Consider the following 19040-nt stretch of genomic DNA (forward strand, 5'->3'; position numbering starts at 1 on the left):
TTCTTGTGCAGGATCAGGAGCCAGGGATCTGGGAGTCGGCTATCTACTGCTATCTGCTGAGTCAATCATGCTTTTCTCTGGCCTTCGTAAGTGCAAAAGCCTACTAACATTAAAGCTCTTGCACTCCAAGTTCAAGGAAGGGAGTATTCCTTGGCCATAATAACAGGTAACCATCAGAGCCAGTTTTTAGACCTGCCCCACTTAGTCAATGGCAGCTTTGCACCAGTCCCTGTGGGTGGGCTCAGCCAGTCAATAACAGCCACACTGGCACCTGCTTTCCTATGGCCAGAGTCCACCAATCCCTGGACTCCGGCTTCCTCAAGCCCCATATTAGGTCTGCTTGCTGTGTTCAGACTATGACCCACAAGCATGGTTCTCCCTTCATTAACAAATAATAGATTCAGCTTTTTGTTTCTGCAGCTGAGTGCTGGCCCCTTCAACACTATCAACTGGTCTTCCTCCATCAATTCTTGCCTCCTTTTAGTCCATCCTTCACTTTGTAACCAGATCTTCCCAACAAGTAATCCAGTCACATCACATAGGCGCTTCAAACCCCTCCACAGCTCCCTGTTGTTCTTTGTGCTAATTTCCAAATCCTTTCATAAACCTCCAAGACCCTTCAAGGTCCCTCTCTCCCTCACCTTTTCCCTCAATAGCCTGATCTATCGATTTCTCTTTCTCTCAATGACTTTCTTTCAGTTCCTCATTTATTATTCAGCAAATAACTATTGAGTGTTTTCAATGTGCCAGGCACTGGGCAAGACACTGGGGGATACAATGATGGGAACAGTTCACAGTCTTCGATGTTATAGAGTCTACGATACAGCACCCCCTACCCAGCTCCTTATCCCCCAGGTCCTTTCCATGTGCTTTCCCCACTGCCAGAACATGCTTCCCAACCTCCGTTTTCTGACTCACTCTCACTCAACTGTCAGGTCTCAGATACACCACCCCTCATGGCCAGTCCCACACACACAAGTCTATGCAAGGCCCCCTGCTGAGCTGAGCAGCGTTGCACCCCATCTCATAGTATTTGTTCTTTACTTACTCCATACTTGTCTTTCCCCATCCTTGATAGCCAAAGACCATGACTAGGGCCAGCCATAAGACCCACACATAGTACATACTCAACAAATATTGACTACATTAGTGGAAGGTTAAGGATTGGTATGTTTGGCCAAAGGAAGATTCTTTATACACGGTTGCCCATTATTCCACTCCCCAGGTCACAGGACCCCTCTGCTAATCACACAGATGCAGAGCTGGTACTTTTCTCCAGGTGTGAAACCTGGCTCTGCCATTTATTAGCTGAAGGCCTTTAGGCAAGTCACCTGGCCTCCTCCTGCTATAGCTCCCTCATCTGTAAAATGGGAATAATGGCACTACCTCAAAGCTGTTGATCAGATTAAATCAACTAATATTTATAAAGTGTTTAATTCTATAACTGTTAACTGCTGCTATCATTCTGTCAGTCCTCGCTTCCTGTTGTTTTACTTAATGAACAGTGCTATCCTCGGGCCTCTTTCAGGTTTATCTCTTAATATGAAATTTAAACAGACACTATTTTCACTAGACCTCAAAGTTTAAAAAAAATCATGTAGTAAACAACTACAAAATCATCCTAGTCAAGACCCCGAAAGACGGTCAGGAGCACTGCAGTGCTGGGCCAACCTTGTGGGCCATCTCCAGAGGCTTGCCCCCCTTGATGAGGATGCCGTTCCGGGCAGCCACGCCGGTGCCCACCATGACTGCCGTGGGTGTGGCCAAGCCCAGGGAGCAGGGGCAGGCAATGCACAGCACTGTGATGGACGTCTGGAATGCAAACCGGATGATTACCTCTGCCTGGGCAATATGTTTATTGGGAATCTGAAAAGAGGAAAGAGAGGTAAGCGGAGAGTGAAATGAGAAATCACACAGAATCCTAATCATTGTTGTTTCCTGTGTAAATCCAAAACAAAGTATGGGTCTCTTTTCCAGATATGGTGGCACATACTGGTATTATTTGCATTCTGACATCTGGAGTTATCTTCGTTTATTTTTTTTTTAATGGCTGGTGTCTTTGGAGGACAATCAGGAGATACTATATTCACTTAATTACAATAAAAAGTAAGTTTTCTAAATCAAGGATACAGACCACAATCTCATTAGCTTCTATCTACATACTTTTTCTTTTTGAAAGGCAGAATTCTAAAATAAGATATATTATTAAAGGGTAATTTAATTTTTATAGAAATAGTTGGAGTTGGGTAGAGGGCCTGTTGTTTAAGACATAATGCATTTCTTAGAGGTAAGATGATCTGTGTGTGTATTTTTTAAAAAACACACACAACAATTCTTACCAAAATAACACCTGGCGTTGTGATGGGATTGGACAGACTTCTAGAAGCTGACATGAACCCTGTCCCTACAGTGATTTTTATGTAGCACAGTGACAACAGTATCTTAAAGGAACATGCAGTACCTCATTTGCCAGCATCCTCCCTGATATTGCAGATAAAACAAAAGAAGCCAAAGTAAGACGGAAAGGCAGGGAACAGCAGAAAGTCACATATTCCAATTTGTTTAACACTGAATTTTTCCATAGCCACATGCCAATGAGCTGCTCTCCCACAAAAGCAGAAACTTTAGGCAGTGAGGTGCCACAGTAGCCAGTGGCAAATTCTGGAATACAGTCATAGGTTACTTAAAAGCAATGAAGTCTCCTTAGATGTCAGAAAATGTAAAACTTGGACATTTTTCATTTTAAGATAGGAAATTTAAGAGAGAAAATGACATCTTAGTGAATCACACACACACCGACAATATGATATACCTTTAATTATGAGTAAAAACAAGTTTTTTAAAAGTATTATCCATTCCATAGTTGCAATTTCTTATTCTATGGCTCTAAGGTACACATTACACTGGGCTAAGTATGAGATATTTTTGAAAAATAAGGTAAAACATTGTTCTATTCACTGGGCAGTTATCAAATACTACTCTACTAGTAAGTGGGTCATTAGCTTTTTATGTATATCAAGGGATCTCAACCTCAGCACTATTGATATTTAGGGCCAGATAATTATTTGTGGGGGCTGTCCTGTGCATTGTAGAATGTTAACAGCATCCCTGGTCTCTACCCACTAGGTGCCAGTAGCATCCCCTCCTCAGTCATGAGAACCAAAAATGTCTCCAGACATGGCCAAATGTCCCTGGGGGCAACAAAATCAGTCCCAATTAGAAATCACTAAGCTCTAATTTCTAAAGCAGAAAGTTTTTTTTGTTTTGTTATTTTATACCTTTTTAAATGTTTGATAAAACTACATTTCTTAAGATAAATTCTTCATCCACTTTTTAAACTAAAAATATATGTATAGACCATTGCCTCATGTTGAATAGATATTTACTAAAAACCCACTAGCATTGCTTGGAAAGCTGCAAGGTTAAAGATGGTATTTATGGACATAGACAGCAAAAATACATTTTTCTTAAAATTTGTTAAATATTATCATGCATGCCATCAAAATCTGAAGTGACCTATCTGCTATGGTGTGTGGTTCAAAACTCTCCAAATGGACAATACTGCTTGAAGCATTGCAACTGAGAGCCAACTGATGTTTGTGAAATTATCTAACTAGGAAGCAAAGACCATCCTATCCTATATAATAAAAGGCTAATATGCAAATCGACCAAACTGCGGAACGACGGGTTGCTATGATGCGCACTGACCACCAAGGGGCAGACGCTCAATGCAGGAGCTTCCCCCTGGTGGTCAGTGTGCTTCCACAGGGGGAGCACCACTCAGCCTGAAGCTGGGCTCACAGCTGGCGAGTGCAGCAGCGGTGGCGGGTGCCTCTCCTGCCTCCACGGCAGTGCTAAGGATGTCAGACTGATGGTTTAGGCCACTCCCTGCAGGCTCCCGGACACCAAGAGGGTTCAGGCCGGGTTGAGGGGCCCCCTCAAGTGCAAGAATTTTGTGCATTGGGCCTCTAGTCTTTAATAAAAACCTGCAGAAGTAAAGTGACTGATTTCCTACCACAGCTAAGATTTTGCTGCCAATAAGTAAAGCAAGCAAATAAAATGTAATGGGTAACCAAAGCCCATTGAATCTAAGACATGAAAGAATAGGGTTAATGGCAATAGCTTATCTAAAACAACAACCATATAGCCCACAGCATTCAACTTACAGGAAAGTACTTCTGAACAACACCAAAATCGATAAAACCGATTATAATCCACACCACCAACGTCAAAGTTGAAATGATGATGATAAATGGGACAAAATATCCACTAAATTGGTCAGCCAGTTGCTGAATGGGTGCCTATAAAAATAAAACACCAAGACCACAGGAAATTACAATCTGCAAAGCAATCAAACACCACAAGAATGGACAAGGACTGGGATTCTCAGCTCCCTCATTAACTTAAAAAAAAAACACCACTTTATTGTTGAAAGTATGCCCCCTCTTCCCTCCCCCCGCCCCCCCCCCGCCACTGACCTCTTCTAGCTCACCCCCTTCTAGCAGAAGAGATATTGTTCTTTACATTTTTACATTACCTTTGACATCTGAGCCTCTTCCACCAATTTCACAATCTGAGCCAAAGTGGTGTCATTGCCCACATGGGTAGCTTTAACGAGCACAGAGCCATGTGCGTTTATAGACCCAGCAATCACTGTGCTTCCAGGTTTCTTAGTGACTGGCATGGCTTCTCCTAGAGGTGGAGAGAAGAGACCAACTTTCATGCACTAAAGCCCCATTCAGTGTTCATGGGACCTGCCACTGCACTGATACCCACCCGAAGGGAATGCAAAACAAGTCACCTAACCTGTGATGAGGGACTCGTCGGCCATGGTATTGCCTTCTAGGACTTTCCCATCCACTGGGAACTTTCCCCCTGGAACAACCTTGATGACATCACCCCGCTGCACCAGCTCCATGGGCACTTGCTCCTCTCTGCAATAAATGCCACTCAAGTTACACACATGGCCACTCATTGCAGCTCACCCTCTTGGTCTGTCACTCGGGCTGAGTTCTACAACTGTTGGACTGGTTACACTATACTTGTTTTACACAGAGCAGCGGTATTCCGTGTATCTGTCAGTTACAGATTGAGTCAGTATTTATTGTGCCACTACTATTTATTGTGGCACTGGGAATATAGCTGTGACTGGGATAGCAAAGTCCCCACCTCATGAAGACAAATTTCGTGGAGGAAACAGAGCAAACAAATTAGTCCAGGTATTAAATAAACGCTGTGATGAAAATGTGACTGGAGGGCTTCTTTAGTTGTGGAGGGAGGAAAAAAATGAGAAGGCCTCACTTGACAATGACATTTGAGTTGAGATCTGGATGACAAGAGAGGCCAAAATACCTGGGAAAGTACATTCAAGGGAGAAAAAACAGCTAATGCAAAGGCCCTAAGGCAGACAGAAAGGGTGCCTTTGAGAAATAGGAAGCTGGCAAGCATTGCTGGAGAGAAGAAAGTGGGGCAGGCAGAATGCAGATCACATTGGACCTTGCAGAGCAGAGATGTATGTATGCTTGAATGTAGGGTTTTCAGTAGGAAAGTGACATAATCTGATTCCCATTTTCGTCTCTTTGGCTGCTGCAGGAGCATGGGCTGTAGGGGAAATAACAGAAGCTGAGATAAGAGTTAGGTTGTTGCAATCACCCAAGCAAAAGATGTCAATGGCACAGGCTAGAGATGGAGTGATGAAATACCCAGGAAGTGTTTAGGGCCTGCATCAGTAAGATGAGCAGATGCACTAAATACACAGGGAAAGAATCAAAGATGAACTCTAAATTTTCAGTGTGAGCCACTGGGTGGATGAGAAATCATGTAATGAAATGACAAGAACTATGGAGAAGCAGCTGAGGGAGGAAGAGGAAATAGGAGGCTAACTGAAAATCTCCATTTTAACCTGTTAGGTTTGAAATGCCTATATGACTTAATGTTACGTAGGAAGTTGAAAATATGATTGGAGTCCTGACAGGTGCTGCTCAGTGGTTAGAGCTGCGGCCCGCACATGGAAGGGTCTCGGGTTTGATTCCAGGTCAAGAGCATGTACTTGGGCCCAGCTGGCGTGGAGCTATGAACCAGGAGGTCACAGTTCAATTCCAGGTCAGGGCACATGCCCAGGTTGTGGGCTTGATCCCCACTGTGGGGCGTGCAGGAGGCAGCGATCAGTGTTTCTCTCTCATCATTGATGTTTCTAACTCTCTCCCTTCTTTTCTGAAATCAATAAAAAAATATATATTTTTTTTTTAAAAAAAGAGCATCTACTTGGGTTGTAGGTTCGCACCCCGGCCGGGTTAGGGGCATGCGGGAGGCAACCAATCGATATGTCTCTTTCACATTGATGTTTCTTTCTCTCTACCTCCCCCACCTCCCTTCCTTTTCCACTCAATCTAAAAAACAATGAAAAAATATCCTCAGGTGAGGATTAACACACGTACACACAAAAGACAGAAGAGATCAGGGCTTGAGGTACAATCAGGGGCTGACAAAATAGAAAAGCATTTGAAACCATGAAATGCTAAGAGCTTACCTAGAAGAGTAACAGGAAAAATGGAGATCTGGAACTAAGCCCTGGGTCATACCAATATTTGGAGGTTGAGCAAGAGTGGAAGGGCCAGTGAGGGAGATGCAAAGGGCCAGCCAGTGAAGCGAAGGAAAAGGAGAGGATCCGAAGGAGCACCCAGATGTCATCAAATATGCAGATGTAGTTACACAGATGCAAAAACGTAAAATTCATCATGCTCTATATTAGAATTAATTTGTGTACTTCAGTGAATATAAATTATACATTAATAAAAAAGAAAAATGTAAGGGGCAATAAAGGCTAAAAGTGCTGGTGAGAGATTGAAATGTGGATTAAGGTTGGATTTGGGCACATGGAAATTACTTGATGTCTTTGGCAAAAGCAATTGCAGAAATTGGTAGAGGCAGAAGCTCAACTGGAATGGGCTGAAGAGAGAATGTGAAGTAGAGAAACGAAGATAGCAGCTAAAGACAACTTTTAAAAGAAGTTTTGTTGTGAAAGGGGAGAAAATAACAGAAGCAGAAGAGGGAGCGAATTAAGATAGGAAATCATGAATTGCACAAAGTGTAAATTGTATGATGATGGTGGGGTGGTGAGAGAGAGAAAGGGAGGAGGACCAGCAGGAAGAGTGAGAAAGCGAGAGGGACCAGGCAGGGAACCTGGACCAGCTTTGGGAGCACCTCTCTAAAATCATTGTGTGGGCCAAATATACAGCACTTGCTGGCTCACGAAAAAATGGTGAAAAATCAGAAAATCAGGTCTGTACAACAAGCAGAAATCTGAGGTTATTTTATACTTTCCTTTTGTTCTACAAAGACTACATTTACACTACCAGAGAGGATGTACAAAAAGCCACCTTATTTATGTGAGAAAGAAAAAGACATTTACTGAGTGCAGGTACAGTGCTAGGTTTGTAGATGTCTTCTCTCTCTGAATCTTCCCAAAAGCATATGAGATAAGGTGATATTCACCCATTTGGGCAGAAACCTGAACATTTCTAAGAAAGGTACAAAATTGGACATAGGTGCCCATTTCTTGAAAAATCACTGTATAAATGTATAAGACTCAGGAACCAGCTTGTGCAGACAGGTTTTACATATTTACATCAATATTTTCTTTTTTAAAAGGTGTTAGGAATGTCCTCTGTAGTGAGGACTCAATGTTGCCTGAACCTGAAGGTCCAGATGTACCCACCACGCCGCCCCCTTCCTGCGAGGCTGTGAGGGCACACTGCTCCCGCGGTGTCACCTGGTGCAGGCTGCCTGAGCACACGAAGCCTACCCTGAGACTAAGTTCACGTGTGCACCGTGTGCATCAGGAGCTGGGGACACAGGAGTGAGCACGGCAGACGTGGCCCTGACCTCAGGAGCTCAGAGTCCTCGCCACGGAGCAGCAGTGCAATCCTGGTCAAACCCTGGTTCAAAGCCAGAGTCCTCCTTTCCACAATAGCAATTTTGTTCCCAAGATTAACTGAGATGATGGGAGTCCCAGTGCCTGACATATAGTAAGTGTCCAGCACTACTGACCAGCCTCTGTGTTAACAAGTGTTGTGTTAGGCTGCAGTAATGAACAGGACAAAGTGGAGCCTTCCTCTTGGGAGGGCTAGAAGCTAAAAGCCTATTTGATATGTTACTTCAATAATGGCCATCTATATATATATATGGCGAATATGCAAAGTGTCCCCTTGGGAGTTCAACCTGGAGACCGGGAGTTTGATTGCTTGCTATGATGTGCACTGACTACCAGGGGGTGGTGTGGAACATGGCAGGTGATCAGTGGCAGCGGGACGCTGAGGGAGCGAGGGAAGGAGGAGGCGGGGAGGCAGGAATCTGATCAGACCTGATCATTGGCCAGGCCTAGGGACCCTACCCATGCACGAATTTTGTGCACTGGGCCTCTAGTAATGAAATAAAGGGAGTACTGAAAAGGAGACCTTTCAAGGGAAAGTGGGCAGCAGACTAAAGTCCTGAGTGTCGGATGTGTAAACTGGTGACTCGGCAGGGTGGCGAACAAGGAGAAGGGGAGGATCTCTGCAACTCGAGAATACTCTGCTTTCTTTTGAAGCCTTTCAGCGATGGAGACATCCAGGCTCCGACTCCACCTTTCCGAGTCCTGTCTGTATGACCTGGAGAAATGCTTATCATCCCAGAGGTCTCCACTTGGCAAGAGGCGGCTGTGTCAGGAAAAGGAACGCCTGCACACTTCAGAAAAGAGGACTGTGGGGGCAGAATCTCTCCTCCCCCATTAGCTACCTACTAGGCTTTTGGCTTATATGGTGATACTTGGCACACATGTCCAATTAGGTGCCCTTGTATTAGTAATGTTAATATCTGCTTAATCTAACTTTAAATTTCCACTTTGATCTGAATTAACCAATCTTCCTAACTCTGAACAGCTTAATTTGAAGTGAACAGCCCTTTATAGGGGTGAAGGTGGCTCCTTCTGGTGCGTTCCTAGTAGCATTTCTCCTTCAGCAACTAATGGCCTCCAAAATGCTGAGTTGTGGAGATATATTTAATTGAAACAGCTTTTACCCTAGCATTTCTTCAACTTTAAGAGTTCCTGCCAGCAGTCTGTTTACCTTGCCTGTCTGCTTACTTGTCTAACACAAGTTAAAAATAAATAGAAAAGCCCAGGCTGGTGTTGCTCAGTGGTTAGAATGTCAGTCCAAGCACTGAAAGGTCTTGGGCTCGATTCTCAGTCAAGGGCCCAGTCAAAGTCACGTACCTAGATTGCAGGTTTGATCCCTGGCTCCCATTGGGACCTTTGTGGTAGGCAACCAATTGATGTTCCTCTCTCCCCTTCCCTCCCTCTTTTCCACTCTCTCTAAAAATCAACGGAAAAAAATATCCTTGGGTGTGGATTAACAAAACAAAAAACAAAAGACAACACACACACACACACACACACACACAAACACACACTTAGAATAGCCACTGGTCTAGATAAAATTTATAATTTTGTTTTCCCAGTTATAAGAAACAAAACACTTCAGTGTGAGAGATTGGGGACCAGGCTGTACAGGCCTTTCAATGTCAAGCAATACGCATGTGGAATTTATTTAACATTTGACAGTTGTTTCATTCATTCAACTAGTCAGTATCTGAGCACCTGCCACGTGTATGTCCAGGGTGACCGAAGGCACCAAGTGCTTGGAGAGCACTGAGGAGTGACCACAAGCCAGGCTTTGGGACAGAAAAGGCTTCTGGAGGACACGACATCTAAACCAAGACCTGAAGGACAGGAGCCAGGTGAAGGGGAAGGAAGAAAGGTGTTCAGAGGCAGAGATGACACCTGCAGTGTACAGAGGCCTGGAGACAGGAGAGAGCCTCTTCCTAGGAACTGCCAGTGGGTGGACGATTCGGAGGAATGACAGGACAAGAGGCTGATCCCAAGAGGCACACAGGGCAGATGCTGAGTCTCACATGTGTGCTGAGTATGTACAATAGCAAAATAGCTACACAATAACGCCATCTGATTTGTGGTAAATATTTTGAAGGAGACTAAGAGTGTTACAATGCTTCAGACGAGAGATGGCAGTGGCCTGAGCAAGTGTGGTTGCAGTGGGAAAGGGCAGTGTGCGAGGCCACCAGTGGCTGTGGAGCTAGAAGTGAGAGGACAGAGCCTGTAAGTGCGGATGAGAGGAAAAGGAGTCACATAGGACACCTAGGCCTCTGCCTGGGAGCTGGTGTGGGATGGTGCTATTCACGGAGACAAACAGGCACAAGGGGAAGAGGGAAGCATCTGGGAGGAAGCACAGAGGGAAGATGATGGGAAGGACGCAAACAGGTGGACTGGGTCTTTATGCCCACCCAAGAGACGGATTCCAACAGGCAGGGGAACAACATTGGCACCTGAGGCGGTTTTGAGAATGAAGACACAGGGGATAGAAGGTATCCCAGCGACAGTCTGTAACACACCAAGACAACAGACAATGGGGCCAACACTGAAAGCCAAGATTCATTGATATTTAAGGAATGAGGAGAATGAAGAAATGACTGCCAGATCAATCAGCTATGCAGATGTTCCCATCACCCAAGACTTGGGATGGAGAGAAAGGAGAGGTGGCCCTGGCAGAAGGTCTCACTGAACGGAGCCAGCTGAGGCAGGAAACTCCAGTGGCCTTCAGGAGGCAACGCGGACCTGTCCATACCAGCAGAGGCCCAGATGCAGGAGGGCCCTGTAGGAGGTGGAGTCTGACTTGGGGTGGGGAGGCCTGGTACCAAAGCTACTCAGAAAGGCAGGAAAGCAAGGGGTGACCATGGGCCCATCTCCTCCAAGTAGCCCAGAACACCCTGTCAGGACCCTCCTCCCCCATTTGACAGAGAGGAACTGTACAAAACAGGCATTAATTGATTTGCTCCAAGCACACAGCCCATCTGAGGCAAAGCCAGAATGGTCTTCAAGCTCCTAGCTTAAAAAATGGTACCACCACATTATGATGGTAGTCAGGCCCATAATGTGTCCACCAACAAAAATTAATCACCATCTTTGGAAAAGAACTGAGTTATGGCAGGTGTTTAGCCCCACAGTACTTTGGTATTTCAACTAGCTTTTGCCTTCTGGCAAAGATGCATGTCTCCTGTATTGAAGTCAATGGAGCTGTCCATTGCCATGGTAATCCACGCTTTCAGACGCATTTCCAAATGAAAGGTAAACAGTAAATGAAGTTGCTCTTGGCTTTATTCCTCACCTGAACATTTTCACTTCTCAGAAACTCTCATCATTAATTTAGAAGAAGAAAAGCAATAATTTGTGGAAGGCCTGGGGAGGGATGGAAGTGAGGGTGGGTGGGTAAGGGGACATCTGTAATACTTTCACCAATAAAGATAAATTGAAAAAAAAGAAAAAGGAAAAAATAAAGCAGCCAAGAAGGTTACTAGTGTAGAAGTAACCAAGTGCACGTGGAAGCCTACAGGTGCCAACAAGCCTACAAGTGCCAACGGGGTCCTCCTGTCTGAAGGGTGGCTCTGTGTCTGCATGGCTCTAGTCCCAGCCCTGCCACTCACCTGATGTGGACACATACCTAAGATTCTTCCTAATAAAAGGGGAATCATGAGAGCACCTGCCTCATAGGGCATATCAGGGTTAAATCAGATAATTTATGCAAAGTGCTGAGTAGTGTACCTGGTACATAATAAGTTCTCGAATCTCAGCTATCACCATCATAATTCTGATTAGTATTTAAAAGCCAGCAGCCAGACAATACAGTGCTGCAGTCAGCCTGTGCCTCATTAACTTAGTTCTTCAGGTCTCACTGAATGGTTCATGTACTCAGCACAGGCTCACTGAGAGCCCCACTGGGGAAAAGGACCTGTGCCAGTGACCTCAGAAGTTTGTCTCTTGGAGGACACAGCCAGTGAACCGGCACTGGCAAGAGTGTGATGAATGGACAAGTACACAGTGGGAGAAGGGCACAGGTTGGTGTAAACAACAGAGTTTGGAGTATATGTCATACTGGATGGTAACAATCTGCAAAGATGGAGGCACTGAAGATCAACAAGAAATCAACAGAGGAAGCTCCTGAACAGAGGCCCAAGGAGAGAGACCCATGTTCCATGGGGCAGGCAGGAGTGTGCAGCAGGGGAAGATAGCTTTGTAATTTGAGCGGCAGGAAACTGGTAGATGTCAATAGTCACCAGTGAGATCACAGGTTAAAAGGGAAAGTGGTAGAGCTGGGGAGATTTCAGGAATGTGAAGAAAGCATATAAATAACCACTATCTAGAATTTGAAAATGAGGCTGACCAGAGAAATACAGAAGCAAATTTGTAAAAATGTCCCTATTATTAAATATGCTTTAAGAGTCAGTATATGTAAGGATAAAGAATATGGACTCTGAAACCAACAGGCTGGGTTATATCCCAACTCAACTCCTTACTACCTGTGTGACCATGGGCCAGTTGCTTAGCTTCTCTGAATTTCAGTTTCCTCATCTTTTTAAAAAAATATATTTTATTGATTTTTTACAGAGAGGAAGGGAGAGGGATAGAGAGTTAGAAACAATGATCAACTGCCTCCTGCACACCCCCTACTGGGGATGTGCCCGCAACCAAGGTACATGCCCTTGACCAGAATCGAACCTGGGACCCTTCAGTCCACAGGCCGACACTCTATCCACTGAGCCAAACTGGTTAGGGCAGTTTCCTCATCTTTAAAATAATGGTACTATTAGTCCCTTACTCAAAGTTTTATTATTACCATATTTTTGTTAGATTAAATAAAAGAGGTTAGAATAGAGTCTGGCAAACAGCAAATGCTATATAAGTTCCAGCAATAATGAAAATAATCATTTTTAATATCTGCCAACCTTGTGAAAAAGAAAAATACTACTTCCTTTTTTATTCTTGGCAAGTTGAAACCCTTATCTCTCAGCCTGTCTGAATCCTCTGAATCTTGCAAGGAAGGCCCAGCTCACACTCCATGTTCCTTGGGAAGCTTTTCTTGACCACCACAAGCCTTCCTCTTCTAAATTCCAGGGCTACAAACCGTCTGTACCTCTAATTTATCATTTAGCAGCATACAGCACTGTGAACTTGTGCTTATCTTTGGTACTTAAATGCCTGGTGTACATGACTGGATAGAAGGAGGGATCTTATTGTGCATGTCTATGCCCGCTTTCATGAGATCTAGTGTCACATACACGATGGGTGTTTGATGTGTATGACACAGATTGACATAAATTGACTAAGCACTCTGGATGAAGATAACACACCTGATGATTGAGTTGTCCTCGCCAAGGGTCACCACGGTGGCTTCTGTGGCTTGGAGAGACATGAGTTTGGCAAGGGCTTCTGAGGTTTTGCTCTAAGAAATAACCAGAATGTAAAACAAGAAGTATCATAAACTGACCCCTGCAGGAAAAGTCTGTGCCCCTAACACAGCACACCAAAGGGCTCTCCTGGTCGATGGGACCCACTGAGCATCAACACAGCCATGTCATCGCCACACTGAATGCACAAAGGCCACAGTTCAATTAAACATTTCAGACTGAAAAAATAATACCAATCTACCCACTGATAGTTTTCTTTTAGGTTCAAGCCCATTTCTTTCAGGGCCAGGGTCCCATTCATTTATAAGATACATTAAAATACTGAGTACAATGCAGGCTATTTAAAATGGCATGACCCATTTTTAATAACCTGCATTAGTGGAAATGCGGATTTCTAGACTAATAAGTAGTATACTCAGTTATGTACTAAGAGATGGCATGACCTCTGACCTGAAATCCAGGGTTCTTTCCATGACACAATGCACCGAACAAAGGTTTTAATAATTAACCAGATTAGCTGGGATTTCAGAAGTAGCAACCAATTTGGAGATTAGTGATCAAAGCACCTAATTACTAGTATATGTAGGTTTCACATTTCTTTTAAGTCTTGCTCTAATTGTGTATAGTTAGTAATTCTAAACATGGTGTTCAGATGTATTAAGATTTGTATTACTGAAGGAAGAGTTCTTGTAACATAAAGCTGCACTTACCTTTGCCACGTGTTCCAGCCACCGCCCCAGGGCAATGAACACAAAGAGCATAGGGGGAGTGTCAAAGAATGTCACGGGGCTCCTCTCAGCCTTCTCCACAATGGCCACCACCAAGATGACCAGAGAGTAGGCATAGGCAATGCTGGTGGCCAGCACGATGAGCACATCCATGTTGGCAGCTCTGTGTCTCAGAGATTTGTAGGCCTGAACGTAGAAGTACCACCCACCGAGGAACTGAAAGACAGATGAAGGGATAGCTGAAACAAGCAGGGCACAGTGTTCAAGGAGCAAATGGAGGCCCAGAGGGCCCTTGGGCTGGCAAAAACTCTGGGCTCACCCACAATTTTGATGTTACTTTTTCCTCTATAATCAATGTTTTTGAAATATATTTCCTAATTCAGAGGACTAATGGCCACAGGAATGGATAATCAAGGGCATGGGAGACCTTCAAAACTCAGAGTACATAACCTAAATGTCCATGGTGACAATGGTACAATAAATCACACTTCATTTATGCTGTGGCCAATACTATGCAGTCCCTAGGGTGAGTGTGTTAGATCTACACTGAGTGGCCATATTATTATGACCACCCCATCAGTACTTCATTGACATTTCCAAAAATACTGAATATTGAAAACTTCCTAAGCAAATACTCTCAAGGTTTTATTATTATTATTTGCATAACTAATTCACTTCATTGTACTGATGGGGTGGTCATAATAATCTGGCCACTCAGTGTATAAACCACTAGAGTGAAAGATGTACACGATTAAGTAGAGAAGGCAGTTATAAAACACTACATTTATTATGATGGATCTGCCTTATATGAACATGTATACACACATAGATACATACTTAAATATTACCTATATGGATAAAAGATACACAACCAACTAGTAATCCTATTTAATAGAGGCAATATGCAAATTGACCATCACACCCTCACACAAGATGGCTGCCCCTATGTGATCAAAGATGGCCGGCAGGGGAGGGCAGTTGTGGAGGACCAGGCCTGCAGGGGAGGGTAGTTGGGGGCGATCAGGCCTGCAGGGGAGGGCAGTTGCGGGGGGACCAGGCCTACAGGGGAAGGCAGTTGGGGGCGACCAGGACTGCAGGGGAGGGCAGTGGGGGTGACCAGGCCATCAGGGGAGGGCAGTGGGGGTAACCGGGCTGGCAGGCAAGGGCAGTGGGGGACGATCAGGCCTGCAGGGGAGGGCAGTTGGGGGGGGACCAGGCCTGCAGGGGAAGGCAGTTGGGGGTGACCAGGCTGGCAGGGGAGGGCAGTGGGGGTGACCAGGCCTGCAGGGTAGGGCAGTGGGGGCGACCGGGCTGGCAGGGGAGGGCAGTTGGGGGCGATCGGGCTGGCAGCGGAGGGCAGTGGGGGCAACCGGGCCAGCAGGGGAGGGCAGTGGGAGGTGATCAGACCGTCAGGGGAGGGCAGTTGCGGGGGGACCAGGCCTACAGGGGAAGGCAGTTGGGGGTGATCAGACCGTCAGGGGAGGGCAGTTGCGGGGGGACCAGGCCTACAGGGGAAGGCAGTTGGGGGCGACCAGGACTGCAGGGGAGGGCAGTGGGGGCGACCGGGCTGGCAGGGGAGGGCAGTTGGGGGCGATCGGGCTGGCAGAGGAGGGCAGTGGGGGCAACCGGGCCAGCAGGGGAGGGCAGTGGGAGGTGACCAGGTCAGCAGAGGAGGGCAGTGGGGGTGGCCAGGCCGGCAGGGGTGCAGTTAGGCATCGATCAGCCTGGCAAGGGAGCGGTTAGGGGGTGATCAGGCTGGCAGGCAGAAGTGGTTAGGGGCAATCAGGCAGGCATGCAGGTGAGCAGTTGGGAGCTAGCAGTCCCGGATTGTGAGAGGGATGTCCTACTGCCAGTTTAGGCCCGATGCCCCGAGGATTCCCAGATTAGAGAGGGTACAGGCTGGGCTGAGGGACAACCCCCCCCCCCCCCAGTGCATGAATTTCATGCACCGGGCCTCTAGTAATAATAATAATGTGACCTTGGGGAATGGCACTGGGCTGCAGGCAGGGTGCCAGGAGTGAAAATATATCATCTTCTTTTCTTTTTATACTTCAATGTGGCTTGAATTATTTACAATAAACGTACATTACATTTGGAATTAAAAAGAAAATACAGGAAAAAATACACAAATTCAGCCTACAAAGACTTGCCCCTTGATAGTCCTAAACATTTTGATATTAAGTCAGGAGTTTTACTTCCTAATCCAAAATATATGGAGGCCATATAGAAATATGGCCAGTTCCTTAACATTGCCCCCTAGAAGTTCCCTGAGGCCCATCTCTTTTACATTACAATTTCCTCAGAATCACATTTCTACCTCTCAAGATAAGACGTTAGAGAGAAGCTCGAGCTACACAGTGATCTAACTGCTGCTTCTAACAACAAAAGTAAATTAAGCTAAAAGAAAAGCAAACTAAAGATAACCGGTTCACCAATCCTGGCACCAAGGTGGTTGCTATGCCAGTCAAATGTCAATCATCTGCAATCAACAGTGAAACTGACAGAGAAACAAGATTCTTATAAGTCCTCTGTGGTAGAGGACACCCGCTGCTGGACATAAGATGGAAAAAAAACAGCAGTGGGCCAGGGTAGTTCAGGAAAGCTGCAATCAAGTGCTGGTCACGCACAAACATGAAAGGCAGAGGTTTGACCTTTTTTCTGGTACGCACCTGGACAAAGGTACACAAGATAAAGAAGACGAGATTTAGAATCGACAATCCTGGAATGATGTTGTGGTCCAGGGCCATAGACTCATGGGGTTCATTGCTGGGTATTAACATATAGATCATTAAACCCATAACAGGGATGCCAAACACCAGGCTGCACAGGAAAGATTTCTTCCACCTGGAAAGCAACGAGCAATACCAACAGGTCAGGTACCGCCTGCCACTTGGATTATGGCTGGGCCTCTCCTGAGAACTCAGCTTAAGACTTGACTTTGTCACATGTGTGGGGCAAAATGAAAGGGCTAAAATGAAAGAAAAGCTCTCTCCCTGACACAGGCCATCTGAGGGAACACCTAAAGGTCTAAACTTCGCTGCAAGGACATTCCTGAGATGTTTAGAGCCAGCCCATGCCTGCCGATGGCTTACATGTTACCTCCAACCTACAAGTGAGGCAACCGAGGCCCAGAAGCTGAGAATTCAGCCCAAGAGACTTAACATCTTTGTCTATGGCTGCCTACAGCTCTTTATTCAAAATGTAATCTTATGCAAACTCCCAAGAAAAAATAGGTAAAAGTAACCTTTTATTAGTATTAACTTACTTAGACATTTACTTTTAAAACTATACTTAAAATAGTCGGGGAGAACAGTGAAGCTGTCTTGTTGAACACCGAAATTTGAAATGGGGGTTGGTCATCAGTGACAGCTGTGGTTTCACATTAGCTTCAGCATCCATGAAATTCTAACCAAATGGTTGTGGGAACTGATGCACCTTAACTGAAAACCAGTGCCTATGAGGTTCAAGTCTCATCTCCTCAGGAGGCCGCCCAAGACCCCAAGAATTAGCCCCTCACTGCCAGCCCTCTGCTGCAGGCCAACCAACCACAGGAAACCACCTAAGAATCCATGAAGTTCCCCTGCCACTGTGCCCCTAGATCACCCTCACTTCCACACCCACTCCCTCAGCCCGGGAACTGCCACTCATTCTTTGAGGCCCAGATCATGTGTCCTCTGCTTCTTGGCTTCCAGACTTCCCAGAACTCACTTGAATCATCACTCATCCACTCTTTCCCAGCCAGGAAATGGGCACCTCAAAGGTAGGAACATTCTATTCATCCCCTATACCTAGCACAGTGTCCTGCTAGGACAGTGGCCTTGTTTATTGAATGAATATGTGAACATCTGAAACAATGAATGAATTCAGGTCTCCTGCTTCCCAGGCCATTTTCTTTCCAACTGGCTACAATTCTTGTCCTTGGATCCTGGTTCTAGAACCCATTCAAATAAGTTATCAAAATACTATAAAATAAAAAATCCATGCTCCCTTCCTTCCAACTTCAGTGCTGTCCCTGCCCAGCTGATGTGGCTGAGTGACTGAGCGTCGACCTAGAAACCAGGAGGTCATCACACTTCGATTCCTGGCCAGGGCACATGCCTAGGTTGTGGGCTCCATTCCCAGTAGGAGGCATGCAAGAGGCAGCTGATTAATGATTCTCTCATCATGATATTTCTGTCTCTCTCCTCCATTTCCCTTCCTCTCTGAAATCAATAAAAAATATTTAGAAAACAAAAAAAGTGCTCTCCCATCTGTTAGCCACCAGTCATAGGTGGCTATTTAAATTAAAATTAGTTAAATTAAATGAAATTTAAACTTCGGTTCCCCAGTCACATTAGTTGCATTTTGAGTACTCAGTAGCTTAGCTAGTGGCTACCATATTGGGCAGAGAAGATATAGAACATTTCTATCACAGCAGAAAGGTCTAGTGGACAGCACTAGAGGGTTAACATAACAAGGGTAAAGGCAACCAATCCAAGTGGATAACACTGTGGGAAATCAGGGAAGCAGGGACACTGAGAAGCACAGAATAAGGCATGTCACACCCAGAGAGAGGGAAGCAAGAGCTTCAGTTGATCTTTTCTGTTCTACCTACTGCTTTATTTCCATCTTGTGGTCCAAGTGATGAGCACTGGGGTTTCTCTGGGCCATGGAAGCATGAAAGCCGATTTCCTTATTATTAAAAGAGAAGGGTGGGGAAAACAAAGAGAAAGGCACTTGGTTAAAACATACATAGGTAGAAAGTATTTTACATCTTTTGATATTAGAAAGCTAATCTAAAATTGCCTCAGAGAAATGTACTGTTTTTTCCTCCCACAACTTTACCCAAATCACTTTATGAATTCTGTCAGAGGACCCACACCATCTATGCTTAGAGGCTGTTGCATCCCAAGGAGATGGCTTCAGATGGCAATTCCTGTTCCTCTGTCAACAAAGGCAGCAGCTCTGGAGATAATATCAGTGTGCCCCAAGCTGATCAGTGTTGAGTTGTAAACTCAGAATTTTTGAGTTAAGGAATCC

The 19040-nt window shown here is 45.2% G+C and overlaps 1 protein-coding gene across 1 annotated transcript in view; it reads right to left on the reverse strand.

The window, feature by feature from the left end:
* ATP7B (ATPase copper transporting beta) overlaps nucleotides 1-19040 on the reverse strand; it is a 62605-nt gene that overhangs the window by 15827 nt on the left and 27738 nt on the right. The window contains 8 exon segments of the mRNA XM_036300391.1: nucleotides 1672-1866; nucleotides 4167-4301; nucleotides 4538-4692; nucleotides 4807-4934; nucleotides 13237-13328; nucleotides 14004-14237; nucleotides 16691-16865; nucleotides 18616-18692. Coding sequence (XP_036156284.1) covers nucleotides 1672-1866; nucleotides 4167-4301; nucleotides 4538-4692; nucleotides 4807-4934; nucleotides 13237-13328; nucleotides 14004-14237; nucleotides 16691-16865; nucleotides 18616-18692 — 1191 coding nt within the window.

The sequence above is a fragment of the Myotis myotis genome, unplaced genomic scaffold, assembly GCF_014108235.1.
Source record: "Myotis myotis isolate mMyoMyo1 unplaced genomic scaffold, mMyoMyo1.p scaffold_m19_p_3, whole genome shotgun sequence".
Taxonomy (NCBI): Eukaryota; Metazoa; Chordata; class Mammalia; order Chiroptera; family Vespertilionidae; genus Myotis; species Myotis myotis.